The sequence below is a fragment of the Macadamia integrifolia genome, chromosome 14 (assembly GCF_013358625.1).
Source record: "Macadamia integrifolia cultivar HAES 741 chromosome 14, SCU_Mint_v3, whole genome shotgun sequence".
Classification (NCBI taxonomy): domain Eukaryota; kingdom Viridiplantae; phylum Streptophyta; class Magnoliopsida; order Proteales; family Proteaceae; genus Macadamia; species Macadamia integrifolia.
In genome coordinates, this window is record NC_056570.1 from 28,352,352 (window position 1) to 28,366,359 (window position 14,008).

Consider the following 14,008-nt stretch of genomic DNA (forward strand, 5'->3'; position numbering starts at 1 on the left):
TGCTTTTATCTCTTCCCCCTAGGTCTGTCCTCATTAGTTGATATATGGAATTGAAAAGGAATTCCAAATCATTCAAATTTGTGGTTCGACTTCGGGATATGAATGGACTCGAGAGCAAAGAAAGAGTCCGGTTTCAAAGGCTTGATGAACTTGTTATGAACTCTCCAAAGGCAAGAGGCAGAATAGAATACGCCTACAGAACTACGTTCCTTGGTTGGTCGGATCCATGTCACTCTCAAAGTTGGAAAGAAGAAGTTTGTAATCATGGATCATCTTCTTGATACAAGTGTGTCAGTCCAATCAATGACATAGAATCTCTATGCAAGCATGCTCGATTAACCGGGTCTAGCTGTAATTAAACTACCCGTCCTGTAATCCATTATGTGAGCGACTAATACATAACTAAATTGAATTGAATTGAATTGTGAACATCCACTGCTTTAGGAAGTCAATGGTATTAATTTCTTTATAATATTGTTAATGAGATTAATTAAAATTATAAAAATGTTTGAATTAGATAAGTTACCCAATCAAATTCTACCTCTTCTCACTCTAGCAAATAATGATACATGTATTGAATAGGAAGCCCACTCCACTCAAAGTGGGCAACTTGCAAGTGCATGTGAAGTTCATAACCTAATTCAATCAGAATGCATCCTAGTATCATTTTAGTTGATGGTATACGTCCATTCACCTTCCTGTAGTCCTCACATTTTCAGAGCTTTATTTTACCACCTGTCGAACTTTGTTCCAGCTTCAGCAGAAACTATATAGGCTGGGGAGCTTGAGATCTATCTATCCACAAAATTTGGGCTCATCCGATCTGCCACATAGTAGAAACTTGGGCTGCAGTCCTTAACAAGGTATATTAGCAGTAATTCAAATAAAACGACGGATGGGAAAGGAGCTTTTAGGCACTTCTTTGACCCAATCAAATGTGACTGAAGAAGATAACACAAATAACTTCTTATTCCCCCAACTCCCACCCCTGGCCGAATCTTATACACGCTATAGTCTTGATCTACCATTCTTCTTCCCAGGAATCTGTAAAGCATCATAATGGCCTAAACCATGATAGAGGACTCTAATTGGATCCTCCTTGCCATATTCTTGGCCATACTCAGCAATGGCAATCAGGCCACCAGCATCTTCATCATACATGTAGACAGTGATTGGCATCCTGCAATTCTCACATCTATCAGTTCTCATGACATTCAATTCCTCAAGTATCTTATTATAAAGAAGCTTTAGGCCAGGTTGTGGATTAGAATGCATTCAGGTTGACCAGAGCTTTGTAACAATACATCTATTTTTTATTTCAAATAAATCTATTTTTTCAACCATTAATTAGATATTACACCCAACCCACCCCCCCCCCTGGCGAAGAGAAAGAGAGAGAGAGAGAGAGAGAGAGAAGGTTATATGCAGGGACAGTCCTGATATAAGATTTGACAGGAAGCAAAGGCAGATTTAGATAAATGTAACCTGCAGCGGGTTTGAGTCAAGAGTTGGATTTTCTCTACCCGAACCTGGTCTTATGAGATCCCTGGTTATTCAAAGAGGGTCCACTTTCCCTTTGCACGCCTTTGTTTCCAATTTTAAGTGTAGAATTTGCAATGAATATTTAGGATTTAAATGCAAGTGATGGAATCCCCACCCACAATAGGATGAGATGGGGGTTGAAAGAGAGCAGCTTTGCACTAACGCAAAACATTTATAAATTTTCAAATTGCAAACTGCTAACGGAACAGGGCAGCTTTGCACTTGATTGAAAAAAGGAAAAGAAAGAAAGTAGCAGACTTACTGGAGAACATGTGAGGCCATGAACAACTCAGGTTCACCCCCCCAAACATATGGCTTCCTGATTTGCGAAACATAGGTGTCAAAATCACCCTCAACAAACCTGTGAAATTTTTTGGTTTGATCAAATAAAAATACCCATCCAAGGATAAATTTGAACAAGTGACTCAATTTCAAGCTCCTTTGCATAAGATAAGCATCAGATTTCAAAGCCGCCAATCTCCAGGATTTTCTGAGGCTGGCTGAGTCAGATAGACGGACTCCAGAATGGTATAATTAAATTATAATATGAGCAACCAGTCTGCTATGGAAGAAGAACTGTAACCATAGTAATAAGAAAAGATCGGATTCAGCAAACTCACCATTCTGTCTCTTCTCGTCTCTTGACAAACTCATCTGCAACCTGTATAAGTGACAACATTAGCTCAAGCAGTTGTGAAAATACTTCTATGATAGGAAACGAGTAATATCCATGGCTCAACACTCCTGTACATCTACTCACTGATCTCACCAAAAAATGGCACACCTGAGGTCAAGACAAAAAGTCTAAGAAAATGCTTATTAGTCTGTATCTAAGGAGTTACATCCAGTGTTAAGGCAAGGCAATTCCTAAGCATGCATAAGCAACCAGGCACTCCAAAAGAGGCTACACTACACAACACAGGCTTAGTGATGTCAAATAATGCATTTGCCTAGGCACCTAAGCCTGCACCCATGTGACAATACCTATTGCGCATATGCTTTAGATTGATTTTTTTTCTTTTTTCTTTTTTGGTTATAATGCACACTGTATGTGTCATCAGAAAAGGCTCAACCAGTGGCAACATCAAACATTCAAAAGATACCATCTTTCTTAGATAAGTTTTTCACTGTTGATAGGTCATAAGTTTAAAACCATTTCATGCCTGAGCTATAATTGGTGGCAACACCTAACATTTAAGCAAACGCTTACTTGTCTGAGTTGGTAATGCCTATATTGAGGTACCGTTGGGCAAAAGGCCCTTAGTTCAGTACATATCTAACTGATCTAAGTCACCTCTCCCCCTTTGTTAATAGAATACAGTTAAGTTTTGAGTCAACAATATTAAATATAGCTAACCCCAAAACAACATGAAACAATTTGACAATGCCACCTTCCTATGTAAGTTCCAGTACTAACAGCTGGAACCATGTCATTTAACTACATCCTCACATGGTGATCCACTAACTACCCACTTATTACTTAACGAAAGAACACCTCTATAAAAATTTAATAGTACGGGACATAGAAAACATACTCTGGTTCGCAATTCATCTGCTAGTTCTCTCTGAAGACTCTCACTAGGAGATGGTTTACTAGATCGTAGACAAGCACCATGTGCCACTGAGCGGAACAAACATCTCCCATCTCCAGGTATGCCTGCATCAAACAAGAGATAAATCCACCGCTGATAAAGCCAAGGTAAGAAGATATTACTCACCTGTGATGGAGTAGTCAGTGTAAACTTTCTTTCCATGTGAACTGGTCATGGAAGACTCACAAACATCCTTGTTATCCGTTTTCCTTTTGGCCACTGCAGCATACACCGGATTGAAACTTGCAAAGCAAACCAACAAGCCAAAAATCAGCCCAGCAGAGGCACCTCCTCGCAACAGAGATTTGGCTCTAAAATACCACCCGACCTTGGTCCACTCTTGTTTTGGCACCAAAAGTCTTAAACGAATGTTTTGGCATGATGATGAAGTTCCTAGGTATGTCATCTTCTGTCCTATAGAATTTGCTGAGCTTTTAACAGCTAATGGATGCCAATTTCTCCTCCATTTGGAGAAGGCAGAACCAGATGAATGACAGTTACGCCTTAGTCCATGGGAGCAAAAGTTCCCAGAGATGATCATGGCATAAACTTGAGAAGTCATTTGCCTTCCAGCATGCCCACTAAGGCGGACTATATTACTCGTGCATGTCATGATGGGAGAGAAACTTAACATGTTGACATAGCAAAGGGGAATCGGCGCAGCTCTTCACAACTGATCACATCAAGTACACAACTAATCAACAAGAATATACCATAAGCTCATGTATCACACATATATCATATAATCATAAGAAATTTCTAGCTAATCATATTCTTAAATGAATACCCATGTATGAATTTCCATTATCCATGAATATATCATTTATTAATAAATCATTAAAACTTAAATATATTTCTGTTTGTCTCAATTTTCCTTTTCTGGGTACAAGTTCATCTACATTTACTCTTCCCATATTAGCTCGCATAGGCATATATATCAAATACAGTTTCTTTTTCATTTCTCTCTTCAACAAATTATTATTATTATTATTTTGGGGGGGGGGGGGGTGTGGATGGATAAACATTTAATTACTTGTTCAATCAGCTTTGGGTATGAAAACAATTATCCTTCAATAATTATTACTAGTTCAATCAGATTTAGCCTTTGGGTATGATTTATCATATACAAACATGAAAACAATTAAAAAAAAATTCGCCTTTGTCTCTGCTGCAGATCATCTAATATAAAGTCTGGGGAAAGAGGTATAACTTTTCAGATAGTTTGGATCATTGGGTCCTCCACATAAATCTTATCAATTAATGAAATGGTAAAGAGAAAAAAAAAAATGGATGAATGTACCAAAGATCACATGCAGCGTAGAATTCAGCAAGTTACTTTTTTTTTATGAAAAACTGAAAATTTTTCCTAAGATTCCAAAAGCAGTGAACCATACAGGAACTTTAATGGTAACAAAAACTTTGAAATGGATACATTCAGTGAAAAAAAAAATTTTTTTGAACAGAAAAGAGGATGATGGGGAGACAGAACAGAACCTGTTCTACAAATGATACAGAGAAACAAATTAAGGGTGAGATAGAGAGAGAAGTCCAATCAAGGGGGAAAAAATGCTAAAAGACCTAGAAAAATAAAAAAATGTAGAAGTCTACCACGGAAAGTAAGAGATTCGAAAAGGGAAATGGAAGGCTTTCAAGGAAAGAATACCTGCTATACTTCCGCGTTCAAACGACTCAAAAATCAAGTGAATGGAGAAAAATAAGATTTCCGGTTGGATTCTTAAACAATGGACTATTCAATTGTGTGTGAGTTGTTCTTCTTCAATTTGTGATGGTAAAGAGAAGCAATCTCCGATTCAGGTGTTCTTCGAGGAATTCATGTCCGACAATGGACGTTTCCGGATGTTTGGGATTGGGCAAAAAGGAAAATGGTCTGTTTGCACATCTGGTTAATTGGGCCGAGTTGGACCGGGCCAAAATCAGCCCAGACCAATAATGTAACGGTGGGTAGGCTTGTGCGAGTTAAGGCAAAAGATTGCGTGCATGGTTGTTCACCATGGCGACTGTCCACATAACTTGGATGGAGATGAGAGGTGTGCACCGTAGACCTCATTCTTCATCCAACGGTTTTGATTGTGTAGAAAACCTTTCCCCAAAGTAAAATAAAATGAAATTAAGGTCTTGTGATCAAAACTTAGCCACTGCATAATTCTTTGAGGTTACTAGCCTGAGGCTCACTAGGGCCCAAAAATTCCTAATTTGTACTTGGCGTGAGGGTCATGTACGAGCCCCGGAGGATTTAATTGGCCTAAAGTTGAATACCTCCGGTCTAAAAAAGCAAATGAAATGAAGATTTTTTTAAACCACTTTCAAATATAAGTTTTTTTTTTTTTTTGTTTCCAATGAAAACCCACCTAATCAAGCAATTGGGACTGATTTCAAGATAGTCAGACCAATGAACCCAACTAGCTAGGGGCAATTCTGAAATTTCGTCTTTTTTTCCACTTTGAAATGATTCATATTAGAAGAATAAATTAGGAAAGTCTCGAAATTAAGTCCTACACTCTCTTCCAGAGCAGCATCATCACCATTGCCATAATTCTCCGGATGACGGAATAAAGTGTTTAAATGCTTAAACAACATAATATATCAGTTGAAGTACAGCTGGAATTTTTATTTTTATTTTATTATTATTATTTTTTTTTATCACACACAAACTATGTTAAGTAATCACTAAAATGCAAACCATGTTAAATATTGAGAGCAGGTAGGGAAGAAAGAATAAACAAGAGGGGAAAAGAAGAAGAAAGAAGAGAAAGTCTAGAGATCAAAGATGGGGTATTAGAAAGGGGAAAGAAGAAAAACCACCCATTAGAGCCATCATTTCCAATTCAAAACACATTATTTCAATTTTATTCAATTCAATTTCCCATTTAGGTACAATAACACTATTTAAAGATTGAAAATAAACCTATTTTCCTATTGAAAGCAAATAAGGCATCAAATCAAAAGATATATATATATATATGTATATATTTTTTTTTCTAAACGCATCGCCCAATTGCATCATTCTCTTTGATAATTAGATCCAATTAAGAATGGAATCAGGTGACAAATCTTCATTTGTACCTACGAACATGTATTCTGGTGGAGGAGGGTAATCTTTCCTTTTGCACAACTGATTTTCAGATAGAACACAACATCCTCCCTCAAGAGCAATATGGGTCATGGATGCCTGCCATATATCCCTGGAATCTGCTATAGGTGCGCAATATATCTCAATGCCTAAAAAATAGAAAATATGGTGAGATTAAGCCTCAGGAAGTACCTAACAAAAGTGAACAACAAAGGAATAATAGTCACAGCTCTAACAAGTAGAAATGTGGGTCATCTTGCAGTCAGGATACTAATGATCATTTCTGCTTTGTAATGGGCTTCCCTGATCTTGTCTATAAGCCCATGTCGGCTTTTGAGTTGTATTGGACATGTTAGTGTGTCCTTTGTTTCTTATTGTCATCGCGCCTGAAGTCCTTATTGGACTATTGTTACCCTTTTAGGGTTTTTAATTTTTTCCCTTCAGGGCTACAATTTCCCTTCCTTTTCTTTTAATGTATTTAATATTCACCCCCTAAAAATGATAATAACGATCCTCACATATGAGAATTTTGAGTTAAGTCCCTTATTCAACCACACATCTTACCAATACCTGTCAGTCCTTTAATTACAATAACTAGCACAAGAGAACAGCACTTGTGACTTATGACACAATCCATGTTTCCATGACAAATAACCTATGGTCTGTACACAAGTGAAGGATCGTGGACCTTCAAATTGAAGAACCTGAGCGTCTAATTGTCTGGACTACTGTTGGATCATTGATCATATATGTTTTAAATGCATAGTTATCAAGGCGATAAGGTGATGAAAGATGGTCAAATAATCAATGCGAAACCAACGGGATGTCAAGACTTCGCCTATGCATCGCCTTGATAACTATATTTAAATATATAAATGAGTGTATGTATTTAAATATTTAAATCAAATATATAAAACTAAGGAGCAGTCACAGGATCGATCAAGATCGATACTATCCGGAATACTGTTACAGTAAACAACTGCTACAATAGTTCCTGTCAAGGCACTGTTCATGGATTTCAAACACTTTGGAATCCGTTGTCTATAGTCAAGCTCATTTCCTTTAGAGAGTCAAGGGACCTTTGCTACAGTTCCAGTTCTAAGTGCATAGTACCGGTCAAAGCACTGTTCACATATTTCAAACACTATAATCAAGCTCATCTCCTTTAGAGAGTGGGGGCGGGGCGGGGCGGGGGGGAGAGGGAGGAAATTTTACTTTTTGATGCATCTAGAAATTTCCAACTCAAAAACGCTATCAAAAGAATTCATGAAGTCCTAAACTTTGATAAGTAACAACATTGAGAAGTTTTAAAAAGAAAATTCTAAACAGTTAGATGAGTAAGAGATGAGGCCAAAGCCCACCTGTTCAGTAAAAGAACCCTCAAATCTGTGTAAATAGCTCTTTTTCTCTTCTTATGATAATATCCCGTACTTTTTCCCACCCTTTTGACATTCCTCAACGGATCCGTTTGGTATCGTTTCTGTTCTAGAAACGTCATTTCGTGTCAAAAACGAAAATTTTACTTTTTGATGCATCTAGAAATTTCCAACTCAAAAACGCTATCAAAAGAATTCATGAAGTCCTAAACTTTGATAAGTAACAACATTGAGAAGTTTTAAAAAGAAAATTCTAAACAGTTAGATGAGTAAGAGATGAGGCCAAAGCCCACCTGTTCAGTAAAAGAACCCTCAAATCTGTGTAAATAGCTCTTTTTCTCTTCTTATGATAATATCCCGTACTTTTTCCCACCCTTTTGACATTCCTCAACGGATCCGTTTGGTATCGTTTCTGTTCTAGAAACGTCATTTCGTGTAAAAAACGAAAATTTTAATTTCTGTGTCAAAACGCAGTTTTTAAACAAAAAAATAGTATTTTAAAATTTCAGATTTTTATTGAGAATTTTTTTTTTTTTTTTTATAAAATGGAACGAAACTACGAAGACAGAACTCCATTTTGGAGTTCCGTCCAATCTCGTTTTTTCAGTTTTTTTTTTTCACTTTTTGTTCCAAAAAAACAGAAACGGACCATAAATGCACCAAACAGAATATTCCGTTTCTTCGTTCTAATAGAACGAAAAAACTTCAGAAACATTTTTTTAGAATGATACCAAACGGGCCCCAAACACATTTCATTTGAATTTTTTTACTTTCTGAACTCCTCCATGGTTGAAATTTGAAAGTGCCCCCTCCACACCCAACCGTAACCTTGAGTATCAAAACTTCAATTTCAACCAAACCTTCATTGTTCAAGCATATCATACCTTCATAAAATTTTCACACAATGATCCTCACGAACATCTTATTTCCGCATGTTCAAAATTGCACTTCATTCAGTAATATATGCAACAACATTAACAACAAATACCTTTGAAGCCTTGTTATAGCAAACGCCAACAAATACGAAAAATAAACAAACATAGAATTACAAAACATACAGAGATTTAACAAGGTTTACACACAGATGTAATATGCTACATCATCGGGCGAAGAAGAAGATTTTTCACTATGTCAAAGAGAGATTATAATAATATCGCTTAAGAACACCCAAACAACCAAAAAAAAAAAACTTATTCTGAAACCCTAGCTTGCTCCAAATCAACTTCAGTGATGACGCCTCCATCTGGGATAGGAGTAGTTGGAACTAAAGCCATTAGGTTCAGAATGGCTAGTCTGCTTCTAAAGTCCATTGTTCAGGCACAGTTACTTGATCCCATCTGGTTATAACCGGCATGATTTTTTTGGATCTAAGTAGATTAGTCTGAAAGCATAGAGTTTGACCTATGACGAGTCCCCTCTTAGCCTTAGGGTTAGAATGAGTATGCATAACTTTATAACAAATTCGATAGGCCAAGGAAAGATTTTGAGATCCAGGTCTCGTATCAACTCCATCTTGCTTAATGTTCAAAACCAAAGTACTCATAATATTAGGGTCACTTAAGGACACTGGGTAGTTGGGATAGCAGTCGAAGTATATGGGTCCTCCAGAGAGACTAGTTTCCACAATTCCCAAAAGAGAACTAGAAAAATTCTTAAACCTTACATCTCTAAGACAGGCAAGAATAGAGGTGTTTAGTGCAAGCCTAGTAAGAGGTTTAACAGCTACTCGGATGGCACCAAAATGCAGATAGTTATTGTAAGATTTCCTATTAGGTGGGCTAGCATAGTCAAAGATTTGTTTCCAAAATCGGTTTAGTGGTGTTGACTAAAGATGGAGTAAGCAGAAAGAATCCAATATTATTGGTAAGTGATCTCTATGGAGATATTGGATTCTATTAGCACACCTTAATGGTATGAAATATTTATTACTATGTGTGGACTTAAGGCATTGTTTTCTTAATGGGGAGGAAACCCTAATTTTATTGCAGGGTTGGTCCCTACCCTCACCCCTATATATAGTTATCACTGACCCATTAAGTGAGGCTAACGACCAAAAGCAAAAGGGAAAGAGGGTAGACTAGACCAACATTGATCGTGTTGTACAAGGAGCATACAAGAAAACATAGAGGAGTTTTTATTCTTCAGCCATGGATTCAGGTATGCCTAAAACTTATTTTTGTAGTGTTTGTCGTGCATGCTTATCGATCTTCATGAATCGTTCCGCATTTATTTTTCTTTCAATGTTATCAGAGTCTCGTTCATGAAAAATCGATCGACTGTACCACCAGTAATAAATATCAATTTTTTCTCCTCGAGTCGTTTTGTTTTGAAGAAACGAGAAAAGTAATATATTATATATTATTACTAAAGGATAGAATTGGTAAAGTTAAATTTAAAAAAAAAAAAAAAAGTGACAATGAAAAAGGTGAGTACGGTTTTGTTTTTTTTTTTTTAAAAAAAAAAAAAGGGTGAAATAAAGAATAAGGCGTTGGGGTATTGGCTTAAATGTCCGGTTTTGAATTTGGATCGGATCAGATTTTATTTGATTGATTCACCCTTATTTTAAGAAAATATTTTATTACCATGTACATTTATGCTTTACCGGATCCATTAGAATTTGCATCCGATCCGATCTAGTTGACATTGAACAATATAAGTCAATTTTTATTTTGTTTAAAACTTAAACTTGAATTGGGCCAAGCCCATGTGTTTTTTTTTTGTTTTGTTTTTTTTTTTAAACTAAAGTTATATCTAATGGGCTAAGCCCGTATGCTTTATATTTTAGGAACTAAGTTAAATTTAGAAAGGGACTAATGGGCTAAGCCCATGGTCTTTTATAAAAGACTGGTTTGTTTAAAAAAAAATAATAATAATAATAACTTAACACTAATGGACTCAAGCCCAACATTTTCTATATATAAATATTATGGGCTAATAAATCGATTATTATGGTTCAATCAAAGAGAAAGGTCTTCATTCCAAGATAAACATCTTTGATCGTTTACAACTTCTTTGAAGGTTGGCTTTGATGTCGGTCTGTGATGAAGGGTAAGGTTATAGATCCAAAGACCCATCATTCAAGTTATTATTATTTTTTCTTTTAAGGTTAAATGGGCTGAACCTATGGGTGTTTAATGGTTTGTTTTGAGTTACCCATGTTTATTTAAGTGTAATGGGTTGAAGCCTATGGGCCTAATTTGAAATAGGTTGAATTGAACTAAATTAGATTGTAGACTACTATAATATTGAACATGTATGTTTCAAGCATTGTTTGATTGGATCCAATGATCCGAATCAACATCGATTGAGACCGATCCTACACTTGATCGTTTGAGACTTGGCATTGGTATTGTGTCATAGGTAAAATAATAATAGTAATAAAATCCAATGTCTTGATCAAGTCCCCTTAAAGTGATTAAATGCTAAACCAACCCAAAATCAAGATGAATCGGTTCTACCAAAATTATGCCATGACTGAATCAATTAAGTTGGTCAATTCAGATATCTGACACATTGACCTCGAAAATTGAATTATTTGGATTTTTCAATGGGTCGTCGAAAAACCCACTGAGAAAAACCATTAACATTGACCAATGTTAATCGGGAAAGTATTTATTAAAAAAAAAAAAACTATTATTTTTGTATTTAGCCATATAACCAATTGGTTATTGACTAATGTGTTGAAAATTAACTATGTTATTGATCTTGTAAAGGATTTTATCATTTGAAACGGTCTTATATGGTAATGATCAATTTTCACATAATGTCTAATGAGGTTTTTTTTAGATTTAAAACAATTATTTTGAGAGTCCCAAGGCCTTGTGAATAATAAAATACCATTGATTTTCATGATGTCACTTTATCATATACTTGGGATGTTGTGAATAATTATTTAACTGGTCAAACCAGTGGGAGAATGTAATTATATATTCTGAAATGTTGTTTATGGTTCGACCAGTGGATATATGTTCAATATACTAGGTTGAATTTAAAACAAGAAAAATGAGACCTATATTTTGTGTTCCATAACTGTTTTGAAACAGCTATAGTGTTTTGTCTTTATTCTATAGTGGCCTCAGAATTGTATTTCTGTTTATGCATTTTTTTGTACTGGTTTATCATTACTATGATATTAAAAAGGGTCATTTATGAATGACATAGGGAGAAAATTAATGGCATTTTATGTTTGCATGTCATATTTGGAATATTTTATGATGAATAAATATATTGGAGTTAAATTGGGTGTAAGCTTTCGCACATGTTTAGCTGCAAAACGTATTTCTAGGAAACCATAAAAGGGTGATGTGGATTCCACCAAAGTGACGTATCTTGTTCTTTCATGGTTTTCCCTAGGGCAGCATAGTATGTGACATTTGCCTAAAGATGATGTCACCAAAGTTAAAGAAAATGACAGTAACCTAAGGATCCTGATCCCAAAGATAAGGGGATCTCAAAAGTTATTGTTCTTTTCACAGTTAATACAAGAAAATGAGAGGACCAGTGTATTCCTGTCTTAAAGGATAAGGATACAGTTTCAGTTATTACTCTTGAGTGATATAGTCATTACAGTGAATGCACATGAATCTCACCAAGTTAAACTTTGTTATTAGTGTGGTCTATTTAAATCGATCTTTTTTAAGATTCTTGTGGCTAGAATTGACATCTTAAATATTAATATTAATGATGATACCTATACTCACATTTGAGATGTTATGACACAAGATCATCTTACGTTGCTTCTACATGTTGATGATTTATTAACTATTTTCAGCATAGTTTCAATGAAAACCAGTTTTGAAGTCTACTGATTGGATAGACCATAAACAGTTTATGCAAGTGAAATCAAAAATCATTTCATTTTAGTTTATTAAAATGATTTCTGTAATCTATTTATGTTGTTGACTATTTTGACCATGTTTGTTCAAGCCAACGGTTAGGTCCAGTTATACTATGAACTGATTTTGACTTATATAACTGATATTTTTAATGGGTCATCTGGTTTTCACTCTCTTATATTAGTGGGAGAATAAATTATTATCCTATTGAGGGTGATAGATGTATTATACATATTTTATTATGTATACTACACTTGTTGTTTCATGAATTTTAAGTCAATCTGGGGTATTTTGATATTTTTTCGATGTTATATTAATCATCCGTGACATCAGGTTTCATCACGAGACACATAATTATGAGTTTGACACCCATTTATGATTCAAAATATCACAAGTGCATTGTTTAAGTAATATTTCTTCAAATTTATATGTCATATTTGTACTTGTGATAAAGTTCAATTTTATTGAAAATTCATCGAGATAAAACAGATATATTATATTTGAATAATTAAATGAACTCATTGAAGTTTTAGTGGCTTATTGGTATAAAGCCTATGAAGTTGTTTATACTTACTATGGATCTAAGCCAACATTACCTTTATTTATTAAAGATTTATTGTTGTTTTTAGCCTATAAGTTATTCGGTTCATGTGCCCTATTAACTAATTTTCTTTTGACTTGAAAAAAAAATTATGGGGCTTTATTATGATTGACTTTAAAGTTTATAGGCTAATATTTATGTTGGATATTAAAGTCATTTGGGTTGAAAGTTCATTTTTGTATACAACTTTGTATATCTAATGAATTATGGATAAAGTAACATATTTCATGTGTTTTTGTTATCATGAATAAATATTATGAACTTTCATATTTAGCATGTTGTCATTATAGAAAATATCATATTTAGATTTTTATTTATTTATGGTAATGGCTGGAAGTACAAAACTGTCATACTAAGAATATACTCACTTTGATAACTGTTAAATTATTATATTACTATATTGACTATTAGGGTTTATAATGGGTTGCTTTTGTGGGCTTATGTTGAATATTTTATCAATTAAATACTGAAATAGTTCATCTTGTTGTTTACACCCAAAATCAAAACCCACGGGCATTTGGTAGTAATCCAAGTCTATAGGTTTTCATAATTTCAGTGATTATGCTTCCACTTAGTGGGCTAGTTACTGAGATTGTGAAATTACTATTGACTATTCAGGACGGGTTGCAGTCAAGGAGACCATATGGCGAATGATGTGCTCTTGCCACCACAGGTGAGTCTTCATTTGGTCGGTTTCGCTTGATAGTGTGAGAGTGACATTTTGGGCTTCATAGCTTTGGAGGTTCTTGTCTTGCCACCACAGGTGACAGAATCTTCAGAGTGGTGTTGTTTCGAGCGTCTCGCCTTGCATGTGAAAGATTTCACTACGTATTGGGCGATCTTGCCACCACAGGTGTGACCCCGATGACGTTGGATCTTTCCCCAGTTACTGTTTTCCTACAGTTATTGAAAACAATACTGGGATAAATCTGATTAACAGCCCAATTAGTCAGATTTAATTATATTGTTGG

At 35.1% G+C, this 14,008-nt stretch overlaps 1 protein-coding gene across 2 annotated transcripts; it reads right to left on the reverse strand.

Annotated features, from left to right (window-relative positions):
• Positions 1-490: 490 nt before the first annotated feature.
• Positions 491-5,000, reverse strand: LOC122061236 (OVARIAN TUMOR DOMAIN-containing deubiquitinating enzyme 4-like). 2 transcript variants are annotated; one of them, XM_042624452.1, is made up of 6 exons: positions 4,798-4,998; positions 3,261-3,807; positions 3,078-3,199; positions 2,163-2,203; positions 1,805-1,903; positions 491-1,180 (listed from the first exon to the last, which is right to left on the reverse strand). In XM_042624452.1, the coding sequence occupies exons 2-6, from the start codon at positions 3,766-3,768 to the stop codon at positions 1,009-1,011; spliced, it is 942 nt and encodes a 313-aa protein (XP_042480386.1). In that variant the 5' UTR covers positions 3,769-3,807; positions 4,798-4,998; the 3' UTR covers positions 491-1,008. The 2 variants fall into 2 exon arrangements, with proteins under 2 accessions (XP_042480386.1, XP_042480387.1); XM_042624453.1 differs by lacking the exon at positions 1,805-1,903 and having other exon boundaries at positions 4,798-5,000.
• Between the last annotated feature and the right edge of the window lie 9,008 nt (positions 5,001-14,008).

Bases quoted from the DNA above. Each gene is read 5' to 3' on its own strand.
- LOC122061236 (XM_042624452.1), bottom strand. From the start codon at position 3,768: ATGTTAAGTTTCTCTCCCATCATGACATGCACGAGTAATATAGTCCGC. The intron at 3,200-3,260 runs GTGAGTAATATC...TGTTTGATGCAG, and splicing joins CACTGACTACTCCATCACAG to GCATACCTGGAGATGGGAGA. The intron at 1,181-1,804 runs GTAAGTCTGCTA...TGAGAATTGCAG, and splicing joins ATGGCCTCACATGTTCTCCA to GATGCCAATCACTGTCTACA.